Source organism: Polypterus senegalus, chromosome 8 (genome assembly GCF_016835505.1).
Source record: "Polypterus senegalus isolate Bchr_013 chromosome 8, ASM1683550v1, whole genome shotgun sequence".
In the NCBI taxonomy this organism is placed as follows: domain Eukaryota; kingdom Metazoa; phylum Chordata; class Cladistia; order Polypteriformes; family Polypteridae; genus Polypterus; species Polypterus senegalus.
The window spans coordinates 44,881,407-44,905,082 of record NC_053161.1 but is presented as its reverse complement, the minus strand read 5'-3'; the positions used below and the strand labels follow the sequence as shown (position 1 = coordinate 44,905,082).

Below are 23,676 nucleotides of genomic sequence, written 5' to 3'. Positions count from 1 at the left end.
ATGATGATAACACAGATAGGTAGAATTTGCAAATCTCAAACCCAGAATGACCAGGTATGGGATTAAAACTCAGGACACTGGATCTGTGTGACAGCCACTCTACACAAGATTATTACTGTAATTTTCAAAGTATTTGAATCTAACTTTTAAAATCTGGCCTTAAGTAACTTGTGAGGCGTCAAATAAGGGTTTTTCATGAATCTGAGTTGACTGTTAGCATTTGTATTTCACCACAAACACTCCATTATTGAAAAAGGCCACACTCACTTTTACATTTACATTCAAAGTAGCTTTTATTTCACATACTTATATAATGCTCAGAGTTATTTCTCATTCACAATATCAGAAGCTTCAAGAATCATTGTCTGTGTCTTTTTCAGACACAACAACATCATCACTACAATTTCTGCATGCAATGCCTTTACAGACTCCACAGGCCGAGAAGCACATGACCCCATTATTCTTGCAGCTGCACCGCTGGTTGCTGCAATCTCCATGACAGTTACAGCGCATGAACTTAAGTAGCTCCTCAGGAGCCATGGGGTCTAGTGTTGGAACTGGCTCATACCCATGCCCACCTAATGTCCATCCTTATCACTGGGGTTCAGAGACATGCTCTGTAGAAGGATCTAGTCCCGGATCTGCAGGTAGGCATGGAGTGAATGCTGTAAAGCTGCACCCTCTGTTGGAGGTAGAGTCTCTGGTTTGAGCTCTCCTGCTGCCGCCTTCCTTGAGAATATGTTGTTCCATATTTCACCCAATGTAGTATCTGGTCCATGGAAAATGTACTGGCAAATCACAGTACCAGCCTGAATCACTGCCTCTTTGGTGGCTTCTGTGTCAAGGAAGATGTCCATGTACTCATCCACGTCCCCCGCACAAAAACTGAAAAAAATGCATCAGGTTTGTTTCAAGTATAATGTGAAACAGAATTAAAATTATTATTATTTTTAATAGTTTGCTATGATGACAATTATTATTCTTATTCTTATTATTATTATTATTATTTATCAAAGTAATAGTAGTATTATCATTATTACCTGTCAAATAGAGTTGTTTTCCCATGGCCAGCGATTGCAAAAACCATATAACACTCTGTGAATGCATGACAGATGAGCAGGTAGTGCATCTGTCTTTCAGATAGAGATTCTTGGATCTTTCTGATGTCATAAGAGCTGTTTGATGTGGTGAAGAAGAGTGGATGGTGGCTGCCTGAGCTATGGTGCACCAGCATTACCAGCACGTGTGCATCTTTTGCCAGGACCTGAAAATAGAACAAGATATACAAAGCATAATGAACCATGCAAAAACAGATCAAATTTTTCAACAATGTGAATTCTCTTCTTTTTAAACTACGTCTTCCCCTTCCGGGCACCATCTAGTAGTTAATGAAGAAAAATACAAACACAAATGTTACTGACCTCAACAGAGCAATCTGAAGTAGCAGCCAATGCCTCTCTAACAATCGAAGTGTCAGCATCATTGTCACACTGCTCCACAGTGATGTGATGTTTTAGGAAGGTTAAAGAGAGGAGGTGGATGAGCTCACTCTTGTTATGAGTGTTGTCCAGGAACTTTCTCTCTTGGGGTCCAGTGGAATATATATGGTCGAATCTGGAGATCACAGCAGGAATTCTTGTTACGCCGGATGTGGTTGTGATCTTTTGGTGATCTGCTGTAGCCATCAAAGACCACAATGATCTTCTAGGAACGGTGGCCCAGACACTGCACATAGCACAGGTAACTGTTGCTGATCTAGTGCCAGGTCTGATGTTGTTCCCACTTCACCATGTAGAGAAGCCATCTGCCATCAATTACCAGGATGCAGCAGGGTTGGTTACTGAGGTCAAGTGGATCAGTTAACGCCTTCAGGCTTGTCTTTGAAAAGTCTGCCTTGTTTGCCTTGTTCATCTTCTGATCTTTGTTGCTGCACAGGGACAATGGAAAGGGAGTCAGCTCATACTGTAAGCTTGTCTCAACTGTCATATCCCGCTGGGCAAAAATGATCAATCAGTTGAACAACTTTAGTGAGTCAAGGGGAATCTTCTTCTTGTTGACCATGGGGATCTTTCTGAGTGATGACAGGGCTTGTACTTTTGACTTGACACCCATGGTCAATGTCGCTGACCGTCCATCCAGCTTGATCTGCATTTCTATCCCTACTTCAGCTGCTCTATCAGAATTGACTGAGTCATTTCCTGTGCTTGTGAATCCTGTTAAGAAAGACACGAGCAACTCCTTGTCTCGATCGTTGTCGAATGGCTTGTTCTGCTATAACCATTTTAGAACAAGTTCAACTGCCTCTGTATCTCGCTTCATCTGTGTTTTGGCAAGGTCTCTGTGGAGCGGAGCATTTTTTCTGATGTCTTCCTCCATCCGATGGTTAACTTCAGAGAAGTGACTGAGGGTGAGCACCCAGCACTTGTGGCCAGAAACACTTGGCTGCCTTCAATAATGTCTGCTCAATGCAGATGTCACACCAAGTGCCGGACCACTCATGGTTGGAGTAACGGACAACGTGGTTCCCGTGGGCAGTGAAACTTTCTAAGGTGTCCTTGTAAGCAGGCAAACTTTCTAACTCCTTCATGAGTTGAGAGTACAGCCGTCCGCCCTTGGTGTATTGATGATGGCCTGCAGTGGCAAAGATGTCAAGCATCTGTGTAACAATGCAGGACAGATGCCCTTTGTGGTCTGCAAGTCGCTTGGTTCTGATAAAGATCTTGATCACATCTACCATGTGGTGGTACTGCACACAGACTGCAGGTGTTCTTCCTCCTTCTGCGAGTTGTTTGAAGGTTTCTTCACACCTCTGCTCAAACACTGCCACTACTGGGTCTATGTGTCTGGCTCCCATCTTCCCATCAGCCACCATCTCCATGAAGGTCCTCATGTCACCATGCTCCTCCTCAGTGAAGGCAAGTTTCATGATGTGTTGATAGATGGCTGCATCAATGAGGAGGTGAGCACGGATTGCCTTGTCAAAACGTGCTCCATCCATGATGTGGTTGGCTGTCGTACTTCCAGGATAGATAAACTGGATCACCTCTAGTAGTCCAGAATCCTCCATGATGTTACCCATTGATTCAAGATAAGACTTCAGCAGGTGAAATTCACCCAACCTTGCAATGACGGGTAGATTTACCTGCTTTATGATATCCACAGCCTTCAGTCAAATCAGAAAATAAAGGTCATTATAGCGACTCTGTCAGCAGAGAGCCATATGAATCTTTGACAGTGGTAAAGATGGTGTTGAGGTCATATGGGTCATCTTCAATGACTGGGAGGAAGTTGATCTGTGTGCTCTTCTTTGCATCATCTGCATGGATTCTCTTCATCCAGCCATTCCAGTTGGAGTGTTGGAACTCAGAATCCTGGGCTTTGATCACCCATCCCGCTGCCCAGGAGGTGTGTCGCCTGGAGTGAGGAGTGGCTGATCATGAGCCTTAGAGGAGGAGAACTCAGCGATGGGTAGAAACGTGATGGTGTTTATTCCTGTCTGTTTCCTGTTGGTAAATGGAAGATTCTTCACTTTAGCTCCTCTCAGGATCTTAGCTTTGTCGAGTGCCTTCAACTTCACCCTGGGTACAGCTGCTGTTGTCTGTGGATCTGGCAAAGGTGGTGCCGGAGAGGTGACTTTGATCCAACCCATTGAGTGGAAGGGAGTGTTTCCATGAATAGAGACAATGTTTAAATCTACATTTAGTGACTGCATTGTTTGTTTTCCCAGCCTCCATAGAGTCTGATTGTTACTCGACATTTCACTGTCACTGGCTGTCATCACTGATAGATCCTCAGGTGCAGCATCAACCGCAACCTCATCATTGATCTGATCATCGGTTTCTTCCACAATGGTGTCAAGAGTGCCATAAGTATCTGGGGCACCATCTCCATTCCTGCTATTAAGGAAGCAGTATTTGTAGTTTTGTGTCTCCGAGTAAGCCCATTTGTAATATTCTGATATTTCCTTTTTTCAGTGTTTGCTAACCTAAACTTTAAATTTAAACCTCTGTCAGTTTACTTCTTACCATTTCACCATTTTAGATCATTCAGTGCATTTCAACTGACTAAATTTGAAAAAAAAAAAAAAGAAAAAACAGATAAAAACTAAGGTGTTCTAAAACTTTTGACCTGTAGTGTACTAGCTGTGATACCGATCTTTGAACAGAAAATAAGACAATGGGCTTCAGTTATGGTGCTGTTAATCAGATGCCTCAGAAGTACTATGTAACTAACAGGGTACTTTTCTGTATATGAATTTTTTTTAAGCAGGGGCTAATATTATCTATATATATAATTCACTAAGGCAAGACACCCATGGAAAACACGCTGGAAGGGGCGTGGATTCACTAAGCCGCTGACAAGTAAGACACCTATGGCACACACAGGGAGGAGCCATGCCCACCAACTCTAAGACCATTGGATACGGCGACAACTCGCAGAGCCACACCCACCAATTCGGACACGACGACACAGAAAGAACGGCATCATTTATATTCGTCTGTCGTAGAGGCCTCATGTACCTCCGAGCCACCTTGACTGTTCATAGAGGCATGTTTCTCGCGGAGGTGAGTCGCCATATGCAGCGTGTGAAACGGTTTGCGAGGGGTATCCCATGGGATCCTTAAAACAATCCTTTACAACTGAGGTTAAAACACAATGAAGTAAGCAGTCTTTAAAAACCGAGTTTTCGGTTACGACGCACGACCTCGTGCACCATAGCAAACTGTTTTACACACTACATACAGCAATTCGCATCTGCGACAAACATGCGTCTTCTTCACTCACGGACAATTATATGTTGCTCTCTCCAGAGTTCCATCTTTTCATTCACTTTCTGTTGTATCCTCAAACCCTCCCTTTTTAGACAACTGTGTCTTTCCAGAAGTGTTCAACCATCAGTAAACAATTATGCGGCGTTTGTTATGCAGCGGGTTCACTATTGTACTGTATTTTGCTCTCTCCAGAGTTCCATCTTTTCATTCACTTACTGTTGTATTCTCACACCAACCCGTCTTAGACAACCGTGTCTTTCCAGAAGTGTTTAGCATTCAATAAATAATTATGCATGAGATTAAGCGTGTGTCTACCCGGTGCAGAGAGGCATGGGTAAGCCGTTGAACCCCATTCGGGCTGCAAACCGTGGAATTCCCACTAAGTGCGACTCATACTCTCCCACTGGTTACGTCCCTACCCTTTGTACACACCCCCCTCCCACCACGCTACTACCGTGGTCGGGTGTCTTGGTGGATTATATATTGAAAAGCAGCCAAAACCACACTGAGCAATGAAACATCTATGTGAGTCACAGGTGCATCTGGACTGTGTAAAGATGACAACGACTCAAGTGATGAGTTGAAGGTGGGCACATGAGCGGGCATACTGAACGAGAAACCAGCAGATTAGCATGACGGAGGGAGCTGAATCGATGTCCTTCTCCTCTCCTCCCATTCCACACTCCGTGACTGAGCGACGTGCACCCCCATCCCTCCGTCTGGCAGGAGAAGGCGCGATGGTGGTTCGTCAGTTTTCAGTCACGGACGATTGTGTGTTGGTTCGTTCCGTGCATTGTTACAATGTTGTTTTTCTTGCTGATTTATTACATTATCGATTTTTCAAATGTTAATTTTCTCCCTGTGCTTAAAAATCATTAAAAAACCGGCCTGATTATGCGGCGTACCATTGGCTAGTTGTTATTATTACTGTATCTCCTTACTCTTGAACATGCTACATGCAGTTAGCCATGAGTAAAACATTTATACAGTAGATTTCCTAGTGACTGACCTTGGCTTTTGTTATTGATCTTTGGAAAGCAACTGTATTCTTTTGAATTTAAACAGGTAATTAGATGGAACATTGAAAATTTTATAATTGATCAAAGCATTTTTAATGTTATGCCATTATTGTTTTAGCTGTACTATGTGTCAAGTACTTTTAAAGTAACAGCACATGTTTTCTGCTGTATATTACATTGAAGAATGATGCAGAATAGTATTATGTTTTTACTCATCGATTCTTCAAGTTGATAGACTGAAAAAACCATGCCTTGTAAGGTTTCTTGCATTGGTAAAGGTAGATTAAAATGTTTCCTGCAATTGACAAGTTTATAAAGTAAACTATTCCTTGTTTGTTTGTTTCAGATAAAGGAACTGTCCAAAAAGTAATTGTGCTGCCAAGTAATAGGTCAGAAAATGAGGAACTTATCTTGGAAGAGCTGGAAGTATTTAAGGTAAATTTTTTTTCCAAATCACACAATCTCATTGTTAAGATCAAAGCTTTTAGGAGAGCTATGTTGGAAACAATTCAGACAATAATAGCAATTTTAGCACCACCATAGGTATCAGGGGACCTTGATAATAAACTCAGAAAGCATTTCCATGCAGAGAATGTTAAATTATATTATATGGATTGTGATTTATATAAATAAGGCATGTACAGCGGTGAGAAAATGTTTATGAAACTTTAAGAATTATATGCAGTGAATTAGCTGAAATGTTATTTTATCTTAATCAATTCCTTGATAATATATATTAATATATTCTGATTAAACACAAGCCATGAAAAAATTTACTTTTTTGCCATCTTTAAACAGATGAATAGCCCCTTCAATTGACTTGAGCAATGTCCAAGCCTGTTTTCTGCCTTGTGCCTAAGACTACCCAGATAGTTGCCTGCCCTGAATGGAAATAAGTCAGTCAGTCATTTTCTAACTGGCTTTGGAACAAACTTTTAACAGGGTGCCAGTCCATTGCAGGGTAAACATGCACTCACACACATACACACACCTATGTACACCTACACATACACAACACATACCCCCAATCACACACTAGGGCCAATTTAGTATTGCCAGTCCACCTCACTTGCATGTCTTTGGGGTGTGGGAGGAAATCAGAGCACACAGAGAAAACCCACGCAGATTCTGAGAGAACATTCAACCTTCACACATGGAGTACTCAGGACAAAAACCCTGGTCTCCTTACTGCAAGGCAGCAGCACTACCACTGTGCAAACAAGCCTTGAAATAAGTGTGCTACAAATGTTATGCATGTAAACACAAGTAAATGTTCAACTTAAAAGCTGGACTGTAAAAATTAAAGGTTACTTGTTCATTTCCCAGTTACTAATGTTATTTGTTTTGTTAATGCTATAGTTGTATAAATACACAGAATAACAATTAATTTGATTTGGCTAAACATCTAATGCCAGTTCAGAGGTACTATGTCTTTTAAAAGAAAGCAATCTTTATTTGGAATAATTGGTGACACTGGGTAATGGTAGGCTTCAAATCATAATCAGAGGACAGGGCAAGAGATGTCAGGGAAAGTGAAGGCACCAAAGCAAAAGCAATCAACAGCCAAAAAGGTCCTTTCCTACTGTTTATTTGTTTCCCCTCAGTGTTCAAAATAAATAAGTGCCTTTGTTAATCCAACATTACTACAATAACGGATGTCTTTTATTGGCTGGGAAGGATGACTCAGTATGTCATGTGACCAGCAATAGGCTTAGCAGCCATAAACAACATGTCCACGGCTGTGCAAAAAAAAAAATTCAGGATACAGAATGGTATGGTGGTAATATCAGTTCAATAAGAAATAAATAAACATCCACAAATATAGTTAGACAACTTTCAAAAATGTGGAGGGATTGTGTTTATTTTACTTCTGCATCATCTCACAATGATCAATAACCAACAAGTGATATGTTTCATCCATGCTAAAGCAACTAATTCATACACTTAATTGTTTTTAGTAATTGAATAGTTAACTGAGAAGTCAGATAAAGGTTATTAAACAAATACAAAATATAAAGCCAAAACACAATAAAAGTGAAGTTTTGTAAATAACTTGCAAGAAACCAATTTACGCTTAGTGTTTCATGGTTAAAAGATTTCTTTAAAATACATTCTTCTAAGTATAAACCTCTTTTTATTGACTGTAGCATGATATACACATTGGCAGAGTTAAGGGGGTCTTGCGCTCCCCCACATACAGATGTACTATGTTACTACATTCAGTCTCATATAAAGGGTATTTGTTCCCCATTTTCTAAGGCCACAGTTAATATAAATATGTTAGTAATAAACAAATTAGGCACACAGTGACACAGGGGTAGGGCTGCTGCCTTACAGTAAGAACGTCTGGTTGCTTCCTGCATGGAGAAGGTCTCTGTGGGTTTGCTTTGGTTTGCTCCTACAGTACAAAGACATGCAGGTTAGGTGACTTGGAGATACTAAATTGTTCAGGAATTGTTCAAAGCAAAAGAAGGTTTTCCAAATTAAACGTCTTGAAATAAAGACTAATTTACTTCAGGAAATGACAGATTCTCTCAGAATGGCATGAAATAAAAAAAATCACTCATTTGATAATCCTACTGAAACTTAATGGTACAAAAGCAGACACTGTTTGTATATCTAACCATGAATATAATAATATCATAGACTATATTTAAAAAAAAATGGAACAGGTTTCAAAGAAAATAATGAATGTTGAATTTGCATCATTTCTGAAGTACTAGGTTGTTGTACCGTGTTAGCCATTATGAATGTAGAGAAAAGCCAAGCAAAATGACACCTTTTATTGGCTAACTATAATTACTGTAATTACATCTTGCCTGAAGAAGGGGCCTGAGTTGCCTCGAAAGCTTGCATATTGTAATCTTTTTAGTTAGCCAATAAAAGGTGTCATTTTGATTGGCTTTTCTCTACATCATTTCTGATTAAAGAGAAGCATATGGACCTGATTGTTTCACCGCATATGAAAGATTTGACAGCTGCTGTCACTATCAAAACAGTGGAGGTGACTACCCTTAAATGTCATGGCATAAGTCACAAAAATCCACATTTTGCAACATTTGCAATATATACTCTAGTGTACAGACATTAGAAATGTTACTAAAACTTTATTTAGTAGAAAAACTTTAAAATTAGTCCAGTAGTTAATGAACTAAAAACACAATTTATATAATTCTACTGCCCAGTTCTGATAATGATCTTTACAGCAGCATTTTCAAATCACTATAGGTTAGAAATAGAACTATTTCAGACCTTGTGAGTAAAGAAATGCACTTATCAATTCTATTTGATGTACCTGCCAGTACATGCTTTCCTCAATCAAGTGCAGAGTGATTTTACCTTTCCTTTATCTCACCTGTTACCACATTTCTTAACAGTAATACTGTTGGCAGTACTGTTATGCCATTGCTATAAAATGAATCGTTTAATGGTCATTCATAAAAATGAGCATTTATGCATTTTGAGTTGAAAAGCTTATATTAAAGTGAATATCTTTATTCCAGTGTTTTAACTTATTGAGTTGGTCAATGAAGAACACATTAGTAAAAGCATAAGAATGAGTGGAAGTGAATATTATGTTTTTGAACGATATCTCCTAAAGGTAGCATATATAGTGAAAATAAAACTGGTCCCATAAATAAGCCTCGAGGATCATAATATGTAACTTAAGACAGGAATCATAAAGTAATAAGGCATTTTGATTTGCTAAATTTTACTAAACAAAACAAATTTAAAGTATTACAAATAAAATAAGTTAGTCAAAACCATCTGAAGGGGATCATGATAAGAATCTGAGGATCATTAAATGGAAATAGTGTAATAAAAAGTACTGAAAGGCTAAAGTGACCTAAGATGGAATTGAAGAAACTTAAAAATCTTTTTATTTAGTATTATATGTAAGTACTTTTTAAACATCCAGCTATTTTTTGTTTTATCATTGGAGACTAGCTACTTTGGACAAAGACCAGGAGAGCATTAAACCATCTGTAATAACAAAATATTGCCTTTTTCCAAACATGCTACATTAATTTTAAAGATAACACACCAGCTGTTATGAGGTAAAATATATCTGCAGTTGTAAGTTATATATTTTATTAAGAAATCGTGAGCTACTTGTACAAAACAAATTTATTGTATATCTTAGATATCAGATTGGATTCACAATTTTTCACAGTGAATCCATGAATATTGGAATTTACATTTGTGTTTTGTCAGAAGACACTCTACATAGAAAATGTAACCATCTCTACAGTGTGTTAAAACCCTAATATTTCTAAAATGAAGTAACAAATATAGCATGCTGAGACAACCTAAAAATACTTATTTATCTTACTTATCTATATAGATGCTCTGGACAGCAACCTAACAAATTTTGGTTGGTGCAGCAAAGCTTTTTTCTTTTATGATCTTTGTATCTATTATTGAAATAAATTTTACAGGGACATATCATTTTATATCAGAGCTAATTAGTAACCCAAATACTGCATACACATACACACACACACCTAAAAATAGATAGCAAAGGACAAAACACTCAAACATTAGTGGTAAACAGAATGTAGCATGAGATCTAATGCTGATTTAACTTCTTGATACAAACAGCTGTCAAGGAAGCAAGGACATCATCAGAGAAACAGAGTACAACAGGACCACAGTTGTGTTTCTTGTCTGTCACTCATTTGCTACTAATGTCACTGTGACCACCATTGGTGTTAGGTTAAACAATGAAAAAAAGGGTTTACACTGTTCGTTCCCTAGTTAGCACAGTAGGGACACTTGTACTTTAAGAATGTTCCATTAGACATTTTCATGTACCCAGGAGTAGTCTTTAAGGCATGGTTATTTACTCTAAGGTAATTAACTGTTGACCTGCTATTCCTCTTTTCTTGGCTACTTTTATATTGCCCAGTAAGCATGGCATTGGAAGGAGTAGTCTTTTGGGCTCCTTTCAGACCTTTCTAAACTGTGTTGACTCCAAGAGCATTTCCTGGATTTCTTCTGGGGTGTGCACAAGGTGACACTGGTTCCCACCTAAAACGAGAACAGAACTGGCTCTGAGATGTCCCAAGTTCTGAAATAACTTTCACAGACTACCCTGGTCCTCCCGGCACATTTCAGAAGGGCAGATGGAGTAAACTGTGGCATCACCTTAATTTGAACCACAACAAAATTAGACATAACTCTTGTAATTAAAACATTTTGGTGGAGTAAATAGTGAATATTGTAGATGTGAGGATTCAACTGATCTGTAAAACGTAAAATACAGAAAAACAGGAGACCACTTAAAGTTCATGCTGACTACCTTCTAGGTAGGACTATATATGATTATATACATGATTTAATGAGAGGACAAAAGTTAATTTTTTACTATCAATACATAAGTAAATATGACTAACACTTGTTTTCTTTAAGTACCTTTCTTATTTTATTTCAGACTCATTCCCCAGTAACAACTATGAAAATTTCTTCCAAAAAGGTAACATCAAATTTCTAACTAAAATTATTTATGATAAACATTTTTACATCATTTTTTTAGTGATGTACATTTTTTACACAACGCTTTAGATCTGTAATTTAAAAGGTATTTTTCATAGTCAATAAATGGGCTTTAAACTGTAATTAGAACATAGCATGTTTATTCTTAGAATCTATTCTAAGGATTGAAAGAAATGGTGCAGCTTCCTTCGGAAGTCTGAATTAGCCATACCGTTTTTAGCAGCTTTAAGACTATTGAAATGCAATACAAAATGAGCAGGATTAAATGTTGTTCAAGTGCTTTATGTCTGTTTTTTTTTATCTCTGCCATGTTTGTCTTTGACACCTTTATGAAATTAAAACTGTTTGCCATCACTGCAATTGAATTCACACAATTGACGTCATCCGTCATACTGGGTGCAGCTGTTGTTTATGTGAATTTTTTTTTTCTTAGCAACATCTTTATGTCAGCTCTGAGGAAGGCATTACTCAAGTGTCTTTGCATCGTTGTCATATCTATGGTTCTGCCTGTGCTGACTGCTGTTTGGCCAGAGATCCCTACTGTGCTTGGGATGGGAATTCATGTTCAAAATTCTATCCTTCAGGGAAAAGGTAAAGTTTTAAATATTTATAGTTTTCAGTATGAATGATGTACATTTAGATAAATCAGAACAATGCCTTGTGTAAAAGTTACACTCCAAACGTTAAGTAAAACTCCATAGCACAGGTAAAATATAAGGCTGCCTTAAGATGCCATCACTTAATCTCTATTCTGTCACGGCATCTGGGAAAGCTGAGTCACCTCCTGAAACTAACTTAAATAATGGACAGGTCCCAGTTTGTATATGAGGGTCGTTAATTTGTGATTGTTCCACAGTTCTACTCTGTAACATGACACTGACATGATGGGTATAATCATAGTTTCCACTCCACTTCTGTTGTGCTTCTGTTAATTGTGGTGACATGAAGTGTGTGGGTCTAATATATAATAAGAATGCAAGCTTTCCATGAAAATGTCGTATTTAAATCAAACTACCTGGTTATCAGTGTTTTGTAAAATATGTTGCTAGTTTACTGACCAGAGTGTATCAACATGACAGATTTCAAAATGTTTTCCTTTTGATTTGCATCACTACTGATTATAGCCAGCAAACATTATAATCTGGACTACACAATTAACAAGATGCAGTGGCAGAGCAAAGGTTTTGATCTGGTGGGAAAGCTCTTTAGTAGACCCCCTACCCCAAGCAGTTCCCCACACCCAAGGCACAATGCACACAGATTCCGAGGATTTAGCATATGGTCGATAAGAGTTCATGTGACACCAGGGTGATTCTGATTTTGGACCCATTGCAGATCAGTAGGGTAGCTTTCTTGAGTGTTAGGCCTGAGTGAAAGTGTTAAATTAGCACTGTCAGCACTGGTAAACTGTGATTGCTATTGACAGTGTTAATGCTTCATATGCCTTTAATTTACATTAGCCCCTGTGAAGCTGCCTGCAAGGTTTCTAGTTCATTATTTTGTGCAAAGTTCATAGTAAGTTCATAATATAATACAGAACTGCTGTTTTAGGCAAGTTTCCACAATTGTAACTGCCAAATGAATATGTAGTTCGACTGGGCATTGAGTGTATGGCTGTGAGGCTAATTCTTGTGAGCCTAATGGTAAATGTGCATAGTTAGATATGCTAGTGAATTATTGTAGTTACACCTAGCCTTGATAGCTGTAGCTGGTAGAAATTAACAGAACTACTATGTCAATGACTCTGTTAGAGGCTGGAGTTAGTAGAAGATGGCCTATTCTCTTTAATCTAGAGCAGCACATGTTGTGAAACAGTGTAATTCAGAAAGATACAGTATGTAATATGTAGCTTTAGAATTTAGAGCTGCATAGGGAACAAATGGCCCTTGGGAGACTTCAGTTTAACACAGACTGGTTGTCACAGATGTAACAGAGGTAGGGTGACACTACAAGTTGGTAACTCTAACAAACCAATATGATTAAAGGAAAAGGGGGCTACCAGTTAGATGTTCCATATTCGTTACATCTTAGTCAAAGAGAAACCATCCTTAACATTGGTCATGCAAGAAAGATCACTTAAAATCCGGATACTGTGTTTGTAGATTGATATTGTTTATGGCTAAACAAACAGCTGAAATAAATGGAAATCAATGAGGACTGTCTTTGTGTAAATTTGTAAAGCCTTTTACTAAATTTAAGGAAGTTTATGAAGTGAAAAATCTACTTTTAGAAGAATACTTGAACATCAGATTGATTTTGAACGAAACACCCAATATAAAAAATGATATGCTCAGGTTCAGTTAAGCGAGCAAAAAAAAAAAATTATATCAACAAGTAGGCAGACATTAAGACCTTCATTGCAAACATGATCCTATAACTGCAAGCACTGCATAATTATATATTTTTTTAAATATGTACATGACATGCAGTTATTGATATGACTTTTTCTATGTCATCTTCTATAACTCTGGACAGTGCAATTTTGTACCCTGTAGTGTGCTGGGCTGGTAATATCACTTCAACAGAGGCAAATCAAAAATCAACAGGCTGATTAAAAGGGAAAGTTCAGTTATGGGACACACTATTTACCCGCTAAAGGTAGTAGCAAAAATGAGAATTAAAACAAGATGCCGTTATAAACAATACTGCACATCCTCACTCTGACACACTGACACCGAGTACTTTCAGCAAATTATTCAGCAGGAGTGTGTCAAGAAACACTACTGGGGCTCCTTTATACTAACAATACACCTGCAAATTGCCTCACTGTGACTGTGACAGCCAAATCAGAAGTTCTTTTTCTTTCTTTTTAATATTCTTGCCTTATAATCATTCCTGTGTGTGTTCATAACAAAGATTCTATTTATTTAATTATGTACTTATCAACCTATTTATGTGCAGGTATTTTTTTTTAATTAAAAAGCTTCTGTAAAAAAACAAATTTCAACCTTGGGAAAAAAAATTAAGATCTATCTATCTATCTATCTATCTATTGTCGCAAGAACGAGACATGGACAGATAAAGGTTTGGGGCAGCCACCAGTATAATGTGGTATCCTGGCTGCAAAAGTTGTTTTAACAAATAATCAGCACTGAAGTGCATTCAACTGAGTCCAGAACAAGACTGAGGAAACAAAGGAAAAGGGGCAGGTTTTAAAGGGGGAGACAGGAAGTGAGGTCATATGGATCCGGCACGTGGTCTTCCACCATTGGTTCATAGCCGGACGTGACATCAGAGGGACTGGAGCTGGTGTGGCCGACTTCCATTGGCTCAGTCCCGGAAGTGATGTCAGGAGAGCCAGATGAAATCCCCCGGGGATTGTCTACAGGCAAGGGAGAAAAAGAGTCAGTGCACTCTGCCACACCCCGGCATGCCTCCGAACTGCCTTCACTCAAGCCCTTTAGCTGCCTCCCATGCGCACGTGTGTGACAGTATCTATCTATCTATTTTTCTTCATGTTTGAAAGAGGCAGATGGTCAATTATTCCTATCTACTGTAATATAATTCTCAATAAACATTTAATCCAGTTTGTATCATTTTTCACATCCACCCTTCAACCCTTTGCAGTTTTCAAATTGATCACACTAGAGGATCAGTTAGTCTCGGCCATAGGCCAGGCCTTCTCTTTCTGCCAAAATGGAACTCTGCCCAACCTGTTCAAGTACATCATGAGTCATCATACTCCTAATTTTTTGACTTTGTCCAATGTATTACAGTACTAGGGAATTAACATACCAATGTACAACTGCATAGATCTTATGGCAACTACAATGGTCTGCATTCAATTTCAATAAAAATACAGTATATGCAAGGAAACTAAATTTCACTTTAATTCTAAAAATTTACAATGTTAAGATTTTAGATGATATGCAGTGTAAAAGAGTATATTGTACTGCATTCTGAATATAATAATATATGTCATTTTATAGGACTAGAGATAAACTAAGGCTCACTAAGCCATTATTCTGAAAAGCAGGAATTTTATATATTTCATTATATAAATTGTTTTATTTTTAAAGACCATCCTTTAAAATAATACACCTTATATTGTTGACTTAAACAATTTAAAACTTGTTTGTTCTGACTAAATAATGACTGGAGGCTTCACCTCTACTGAAAACGTATGCCTTATAGATCAGTTATATATTTCAAAATGAACAACTGATTAGTTAAAATACTTATATTGCAGTTTTTTTCATCAGAATTTCCAATTTGCATAGAACTCTGTGCTTATTTTTCTGAAGAATTTATGAAACTTCAGTGCTATTCACGAAGATACCATGGACACAGTTCAGGACTCAAGCAAAGGTCAAGCTCATTCACTGACACTCACACTTCAGTCTGTTTAATCCTAAATGTCTGCTTCAAAGAGGTATAGATCTCATCAGAGCTGAGTGGAAATGCAGGGCATGAGTCCTTGTTTTGGAGAAAAATACCCCATCATTATTTAAAAGCCAATTTTCCTGGGATTGAATTCACATCCTCACACTCAGAGCTCGACTAATGAGTTGACACAATTCTAAGCTAAAAAAGAAAATCAGACACTATGTTACCTGAGGGGTAAATATACAATAACAATCTGTTATAACACTATTAAATATAACCTAACATCCTCAAACCTGTTTAATCCACTAGAGGGTTGCTAGAGCTTATTCTGGCAGTGCTAGAAGCAAGGCAGAAAACAGCTCAGGATGGACATAAGAAACATGGCTTACTCAAATATATACAGTATAACTAGCCATGTGCGCCCAACTACATTGCGCGTGTTAAAGTTGTCTGTGACGGGCTCCCTGTTTAAATGCGGCTGCCAGTCGTGAACTGGGCCCTTCATCGCACAGCATTATGGTTTTTCATAAGGGAAACAAAATTACAAAAGAAAACCCTTGGATATTGATTGGATAGGAATGGCCTACTCGGAATCACTGTCCGAATAGTAATTATGTGGTGGTGTAGAATCATTTCTGCTTCTGCCCGTTCACAGTCCGTCTCATTTTCACAACGCTGTCGTTTCCTCTCATGATGTCTTCTCAACCTTTCTCCAATCTCGCAGGTTGCTTTGTGGCAATCTAAAGAGTAAGGCAATATACACTAAGCAATGGTTATAAAAGGGGGACACACAGGTATCCAGGTTCTTTAAAGCATAAATAGGGATCACTTCACTGACATGTGAGCAAGCCATGGTACAACTGTGAGACGTGCAGCGCTCGCTGGCTACAACGTAACAATAATAATTTCCGGAACGTGCGGTTACATTGTCATTCATTTTACCCACTGTCTTTCTTTCATTCATATGTTACGTAGGCATGTACCTTTTATCATCGGCAATCTCATTCTCTAACCAGGCCTCAGGAGCTAATAACCAGCGTAACAGTGTCCACCACCCCTTTCGTTATTCAGGCACATTGTTGACATCCGTGAGTAACGACAACGTACTAAACTGGAAGGTGGTCTACACATGTGTGGAAGTCGTGGACAAACAAAGATCAAGATCTAAATGAAGATCTCTTTAGTTGATTTAAAGCACAACAATTTGTTTAGTTTGAATGTCTGTGTTTTGAGGTGTGACTGGAGTACTACAGTCTTCAGTAGTATAAGCCTGGAGGATGCAATGCCTATGTTTTAGCTGTCTCTCTACTGCCATCTAGTGCTTCTTCTTCTAATTCATTCGCGAACAAACAAAGATCAAGATGCAAATGAAGATTATATATATAGAGATATCTGATATTCTCTTCCAAAACTTAAAGAAGGTGTATTATTATTAATTTAGAGCATATTGAATGTAAGATTGCTAAAACATACAGTCAAAGAGTATATGATAGGAAATTTAGCAAGAAAAAAAGAGGCTGAGCTGGGGGACAAGTAAACTGTCTTAAAGGCTTTTTATTATCAAATCAAAACTACTGCTGATGACTCACTCAAGTTATTGATTGAACAAATTGGGTTTTGCTACTTCTTGATTGGATAAACCTTTAAGTTTAAGTAAAAGCCTCCCTACTTTCAAAACCGATACTGTGCACAGAGAAATTCTTGAGGCGACTTCTGGGGCAACAGGAATGCTAAGAAAACAGAGACATTCACATTCCAAATCAGCTTATTCCTTCACAATCATAATGGGATAAGTCTTTACTGAAAGCATCAAGCATAAGGCAGGAACCACCATGGACAGATGGCCAGTCCACTGTAAGTCACATAAATGCACATGCCTTTACTGTCTAATACAATGCCAGTTTAGAAACATCAATTAGTCCTCACATTTTCGAGTCTTCAAGTAAACTTGTCAGGAATTTCATTATGTTGCTATTTTGGTTTATTTTTGTTGCTTTGATATATTTTGTAAGTGACATCATCATATTTATATTTTGTGCAATTGTTACATGTCCATCTATAAAACACCACAATGCATTTCCCATAACATCTACACTTTACGATTCAAAGGCCAAGACTCATGTGTAGATGTGTAGAAGAGAATAAAATCTTCTTAAACAATTACATGCTTTTTGGTTGGTTTTTTTTTTTTCTATTTTTTTTTTTGCTTTAAACTCTTTCACTCATTTAAAGACTTGAATGCTGCTAGTTCAGTTTGTTTCTTACAGCTGTAGTGAACTCAGTATTATATCATTTGCCACTGTCTGAGTACTCCTTTGGCAGGTTCTTTCTAATAATTCCTTTGCAACTCTCAAAAACAAAAAAAGAAACAAATTTTGATCTGCTCTGAATAATTGTTTTTTGGGTGACTTTACCCAACCAGGATTAAAACCCAATGTTCTTGTTCCATCAAATGAAATTTCTTAAGACCATTAGATAAATTATTTGTGGCTTATACACACGAGTTTTTAAAAATCTGTCTATCCATTCACTGTAGCTCCATCAGAGACAGAGAGGTACTGCGGAAATATTTAGTAGTTTTCAATTTAACAGGTTTACTATGCTTGCGCAAAATGAGATAAATAAGAAGAAATAGAGTAAGCTGATTTTTGTATCTTTATTTGCAACGCCTGACTCCTGATATACAGTAAACGTACTTAAAGAAATGACTCACAGTAATCTGATATGAGTCCACTGCTAGTAGAGACATATACAGACATACATTAGCACACTTTAGGCTTTAAATAAATAAAAAAGCATGGAGGTAAGTGACCCAAAAAACTGTATTTTGTCATAAAAGTTTAGTATACTTTAACACTTCATAAAAGAAATATTTGGAATATGCTAGAATGAACTGTATCAGGTCAGCAAAAACATATTTATATTGCCATTAGTAGAACATGGAAACTGTTAGGTATTAGTTTGATTTATTTAGATCTACAATCCACTTTCCGTTCCTGGGAGTTCTTTTTTAGAAAAATGTACATGTAGGAAATCTTAGCACCAAACACAGATCATTTCCTTCTAGCTTCACTGACAAAACTAACACTGAATTCCCCTGCCACAGTAATTATCTCTATACCCTACTTTGCTACAATACTGACAACAAGAATTAAATCCATCATTATGAATAACACATCTGGAGATTTTTTTTCTTTTAAAAAACAGATACTAATATAAAATTCTTAATCCCACTTGGCCATAGGGTAGGAACCAAAACTGTACGGGGCACCAGTTTCACAGGGCCCAGGCATCGAAAGAACGTGCGCAACCCATATGGACAAAGACTGGATATCTGAGGATGCTGGACTTGTGGTATTTATACACTACCATGGCTTCAAAAATGGCTACTGATCATCTTAAATACAATTAGAAAATTTTAGCAATAGTTATGTTCAAATGCATACAGATATTGTTTGCAATTTGACAGTGTATTGTAGGAAAATTCAAATCAAAATACCATCTGGGTTATCTAGCTGCAAGAAAGCAAGTCTCGAGGGTGTCTCTGTTCTTAAATTACATATTTTTTTTATAAAGATCACTATCATAAGCAGCCTTTAAACAACATGGTTAAAGATAAATCACATAACATATTTTTCATAAAAGCAGATATAATGTAGTAAATATCAGAAAAGATGAAATCCAAATTTAAGAACATTATTAATGTTAAGTGATATATTATAATTTTGGTCTTTATATTACAAAAACATAAAGAAATTTATGGAAAAGTCAGACAGGAGGTACAGTATATAGGCTCTGTCAATCTAAAGTAAATTATAGGATAGGCTCTCTTCAAATCTAGAATCACATAATGGAAGCCAAAAAATAATAAAATGCAGACTACTCTAAAATCCAATGGGGGAAAATACAAGGGCAGAGTCTAAAGAGCAGGTGATAGTTCTTATACAGACATTCTGACAGAAACAGGAAAAGAGATCCACTTAGGTATAGACCAGATCCAAAAAGGCAGAGAAAAGACAAAAAAATACACCACTATAATTAAAGTGAGCTTAACAGAAGGCTTTTTTACATATACACCACAGAAAGTGCTTTTGCCATACTTTCCCAGTTTTTTTCACCTTGCCCTTATCATCTTGTGACAATGCCATGAATAATGTTGTGAGATAAAGCCACTGCAGTCAAGACCTTAAACTAAGACAGTGTGAAATCCCATTAGTGTGTTGATATAGAGGGTGATGTCATTTATTTTCAGTAGATGTGTGATCTTTGACTTCTTTGGAGCTAATTAATGTATCTTTATGGTACACAAGTGTGGAAGCACCTGGGTATCTTAAAGGGAGCTCATTCCAGATGACAGTTTTATGGGCAGGTATGAGTTTGTTATTTTCTTTGCTGTTTTGTTCCTCTCGTCTTCCAGTTCCACCACTTTGTCAGTATTACTAATTTGACTAACAAACCACTTTTGTTTGTTTACTTTTGGCTTCAATTTTCATTATTCCAGATTCAGAGTTGACTCAGGAGCATTCTGTTTCTCAAAAGACACTGATAGGTGGGACCAAGGATAATATGCAGTGAAAAAGATTCGCAATGGGAACCAATCCAGGGCCTTACCACATGAAATGCCTTGTGCAAACTTATTTACCACCTTTTCTTATTGATCCTCATCCAGTTAAACCCATGTTGAATGTATGATTCCAAGTGAGTAAATGAGCTGAAGGAGCATTTAAATCCAGTCAGGGAACACTTCTGGAATAAATTCTCCAAACATACCCAGGACTGAAAATATCTTGTAGGAAGTCCATGAGCCATTCTTCTGTATGTCGCTCTGGTAGACTTCAGTATTTCTTCTTCTATCTAAAGAGGAAGAAAATCACCTCTTAGGTTGTGTAGAATAATAGCACAAAACAAAATAAAGATTTGGGGTTTGGCCCTGTATATTGTCTAGCACTGTAGTCAGAGAAGACTGAAACCAGTCTTGAACGCTGTAAACAACGAAACAGACAAATGATAAATAAAAAGACTGAGAATTTATATTGAGGCGGCAGGAAGTAGGGTGAGGTTATCAGGTTGGGACAGAAGTGAGGTCATCTAGAAGGGAGGAAAGTTACTTAGTTCTGTGGGAAGAAAGACAGAAGGCATTAATATCCTTTACTGACCCTTTTCTCTGTGTTATCACGCCCTGATTTGGACCCTTTGGTTGTCCCCTAAGTGCACTTGTGTGACAGTTGTTTTTCACTATGTACAGAAAGAATTCATTTGTACGGAACAGGATCTCAGTGAAACAGTTATTTCTGGGGCATTTGTTAAAAAAAAATGGCATGCACCCTTTACGTTATTCTACCAACAACCAGCACCTCACAGCCTGCAATGGTTTTCTTTATGGGGCAGCATTGCAGTATGTTTTTATTTCACTTTGCAGAACATACTACCATCAATGAACACAAAAGTACAGTTCAAAGGAACAATTTAAGTACAAAATATTGTCATTGAATGCACGATAAATTACAAGGAAACAAATCGTGAAGAGTCCCTAAGAATTACTAATTACCTGACAATACATGGGACTAGTAGAGCCAATTAGACACCATAGTAACAGATGTATTTAAATAAAATTAAACAGAAATGAGGTAAGTTTTTAAGCATGATTTAAATGTGTCCATTAGGACGGAACTTCATTGACAGAGTTATGGAGAAAGGTTTGTGGAGCAGAGGCAAAAAAAAAGCCAAATAAAGTTTTACCAAGATGTGGGTAATAAATCTTTGGAATGGTGTTAAGGCTGGCCTCAAAGGATTTCAGATGTCTAGTTGGCTGGCTTGAGTCAAGTAATGATGATATAGTAGATTATCTGGGGAGCTTGTATTAACAGCTTCTTTAGTCAATGGGAGAGTTTTAATGATTATATGATGTTGTACAGGAAGGCATTCTAGTTGATCTATTCAAGGTGCATATGTATTATGCAGTTCTTCAATAGATGAACCTCAGACACTTATACATTTATGATTATTATACATTATTTTCTTGACCAATGTTGATGACCAGTGAATAGATAATGAGTAAGTCTGATGGTTTTTCATTGTCATCTTAACCCCTTATGTTCCAGGACTGTAAGTTTCGATGTGTTAGAAAACAGTGAAGAAGCAAAATCCTTTCATAATAGCCAAAAGGAGATTTAATGGAAGTGAAGTATTTAAAATTAGAGAAATAAGTAAAATATATGCAAACTATTACTGTAAAAATGGTAATGCAGGAAGGATATGGATGCACAGATGGAAGCAGGTTAAAAGTAAAATATTTCATAACAGAACTTCCCACATATTTCACACAAAAAATTATAAGCACATGAAATCATCTACAGAGTAATATAGCTGAAGTGAATTTTAAATACTGAATACAGCATGACAAAAATTTCCTTATTTTCACCCTGTATTTTTTTCTTCTTGTCTTTCTTTCTTGTTCCTTCACCGGCCAACTCAGTCCCTTTTTATAGCTTCGGTTCTATGGGCCAGTGAATCTGAATTTAATAAGTGTTCAGAAAATGCCTGCTTTATCTATGTAATAATAATTCAATTTATGTATTGTTTAAATAGGAGGAGTCGAAGGCAAGATGTCAGACATGGGAATCCATTGACGCAATGTAGGGGATTTAATTTGAAAGGTATGGAAATGACTATAAAAGTAAACATTATTGTTTTTGCTTGGTTTTGCACATGTTGCTTTCGTTTTAACTTGAGAATAGTGTTTATAAACAATGAGTCAAACGCATCGTTCTCATCATGATAAATAATACATTGTTTTTACATTCTGTTAAAATTCATGATGTGTCAACCCATAAGTAAAGTATAAATATATGTTGTATATTGAAAACTACTGTTTTATAATTACGTTATGAGTGCCTTGAAAGCAGCTTCACACTAAATTCTCAGAATAATATCTTATATTTCAATACATATTTATTAACAATGCAGTAAATTCTGAAGTGTGGAGTGCAGCAGCTGCCTCATGTCTCATGATCCGCTTTAACAGCATATGGAGATAATCATTTATCAGTATGGTGCACGTCCCCAGGGAACCGTTCCCATCTGACTTTGGCGAAACTGTTAGGAAGAGAGAAAATTTTTCAGATTGAATACAAAATGCAACAGATGGGACCCCCTGTCACTGCAATTTAGTAATCTGAAGGCAACGTGTTTGCCGCAGTAGGAGATGTTGACATGACAGGGCAGACAAAAACATTGGAAAAATGTTTCTTTTGAGGAAAACTGACATTCAGTGATTTTATGTAACTGCAGCATAAAATAAAGATAAAAAACAAATGATTGTTTTGATGCATCAGTTACTTCATAACTTTAAATTTGCTTTTAATGCTTTCATGCTTATGTGATGCATAAATCTTAATATAGCACACTTTCCAAAGGTATTGTGCTATAGCTTACATAATAGAAGGAACTGATTTTGTTTTAGCATTTGAAGATTTTAAATAATTTCTTTTCATATTTTAGTGACAGCTAACCATTTCATACCATACAGATTACAAACACACTTCGCAAAAGCCATATTATTAATACATAGCCTAGAAGAATGCAATTTATCAAAGGTCTGGTTAATGTGTTTGCAAAGCATCCCAGGAATGTAAATGACAAAGGCTGTGCCGAATACCTTTATGGTACTAATAAATGCTATGCAATTCCTCTGCCAAAAAAAATAGGCTGGTGCACATGGTTAGGTGAGCTACAGATTGTGTTCTGCTTCAAGAGGAGATGATCAACCCACTAAATCTGGAAAGAAACTTGAGTGAGTCAAAAGCTCCAAAACAGGGATGCTTTGAGTCGGTGCAGTATATTAGAAGACTTATAATATCTGTCTGGCCTGGTGCTGCCAGAACTGATATTGTCCCACAGCAGCCCTGGACTGCAGATTTTAAAATATTATTTTTATACTTATAATGTGCATTTATTATTGAAAGACAGGACTAGTATAACTAAATGAACTAAAATTTCAGAAATTCAAATTTTGTTTGAGGTTGACTGCCTTATAGCTCTACACTATCTGGTTTGAATGCTGC

At 37.2% G+C, this 23,676-nt stretch overlaps 1 protein-coding gene across 1 annotated transcript in view; it reads left to right on the top strand.

Moving 5' to 3' along the window:
- sema3c (sema domain, immunoglobulin domain (Ig), short basic domain, secreted, (semaphorin) 3C) overlaps positions 1-23,676 on the top strand; it is a 161,938-nt gene that overhangs the window by 133,251 nt on the left and 5,011 nt on the right. Inside the window, exons 13-16 of the mRNA XM_039761054.1 lie at positions 6,138-6,226; positions 11,226-11,267; positions 11,721-11,878; positions 22,202-22,269. Of these exons, the coding sequence (XP_039616988.1) occupies positions 6,138-6,226; positions 11,226-11,267; positions 11,721-11,878; positions 22,202-22,269 (357 nt within the window). The remainder of the gene's footprint in view (positions 1-6,137; positions 6,227-11,225; positions 11,268-11,720; positions 11,879-22,201; positions 22,270-23,676) is intronic.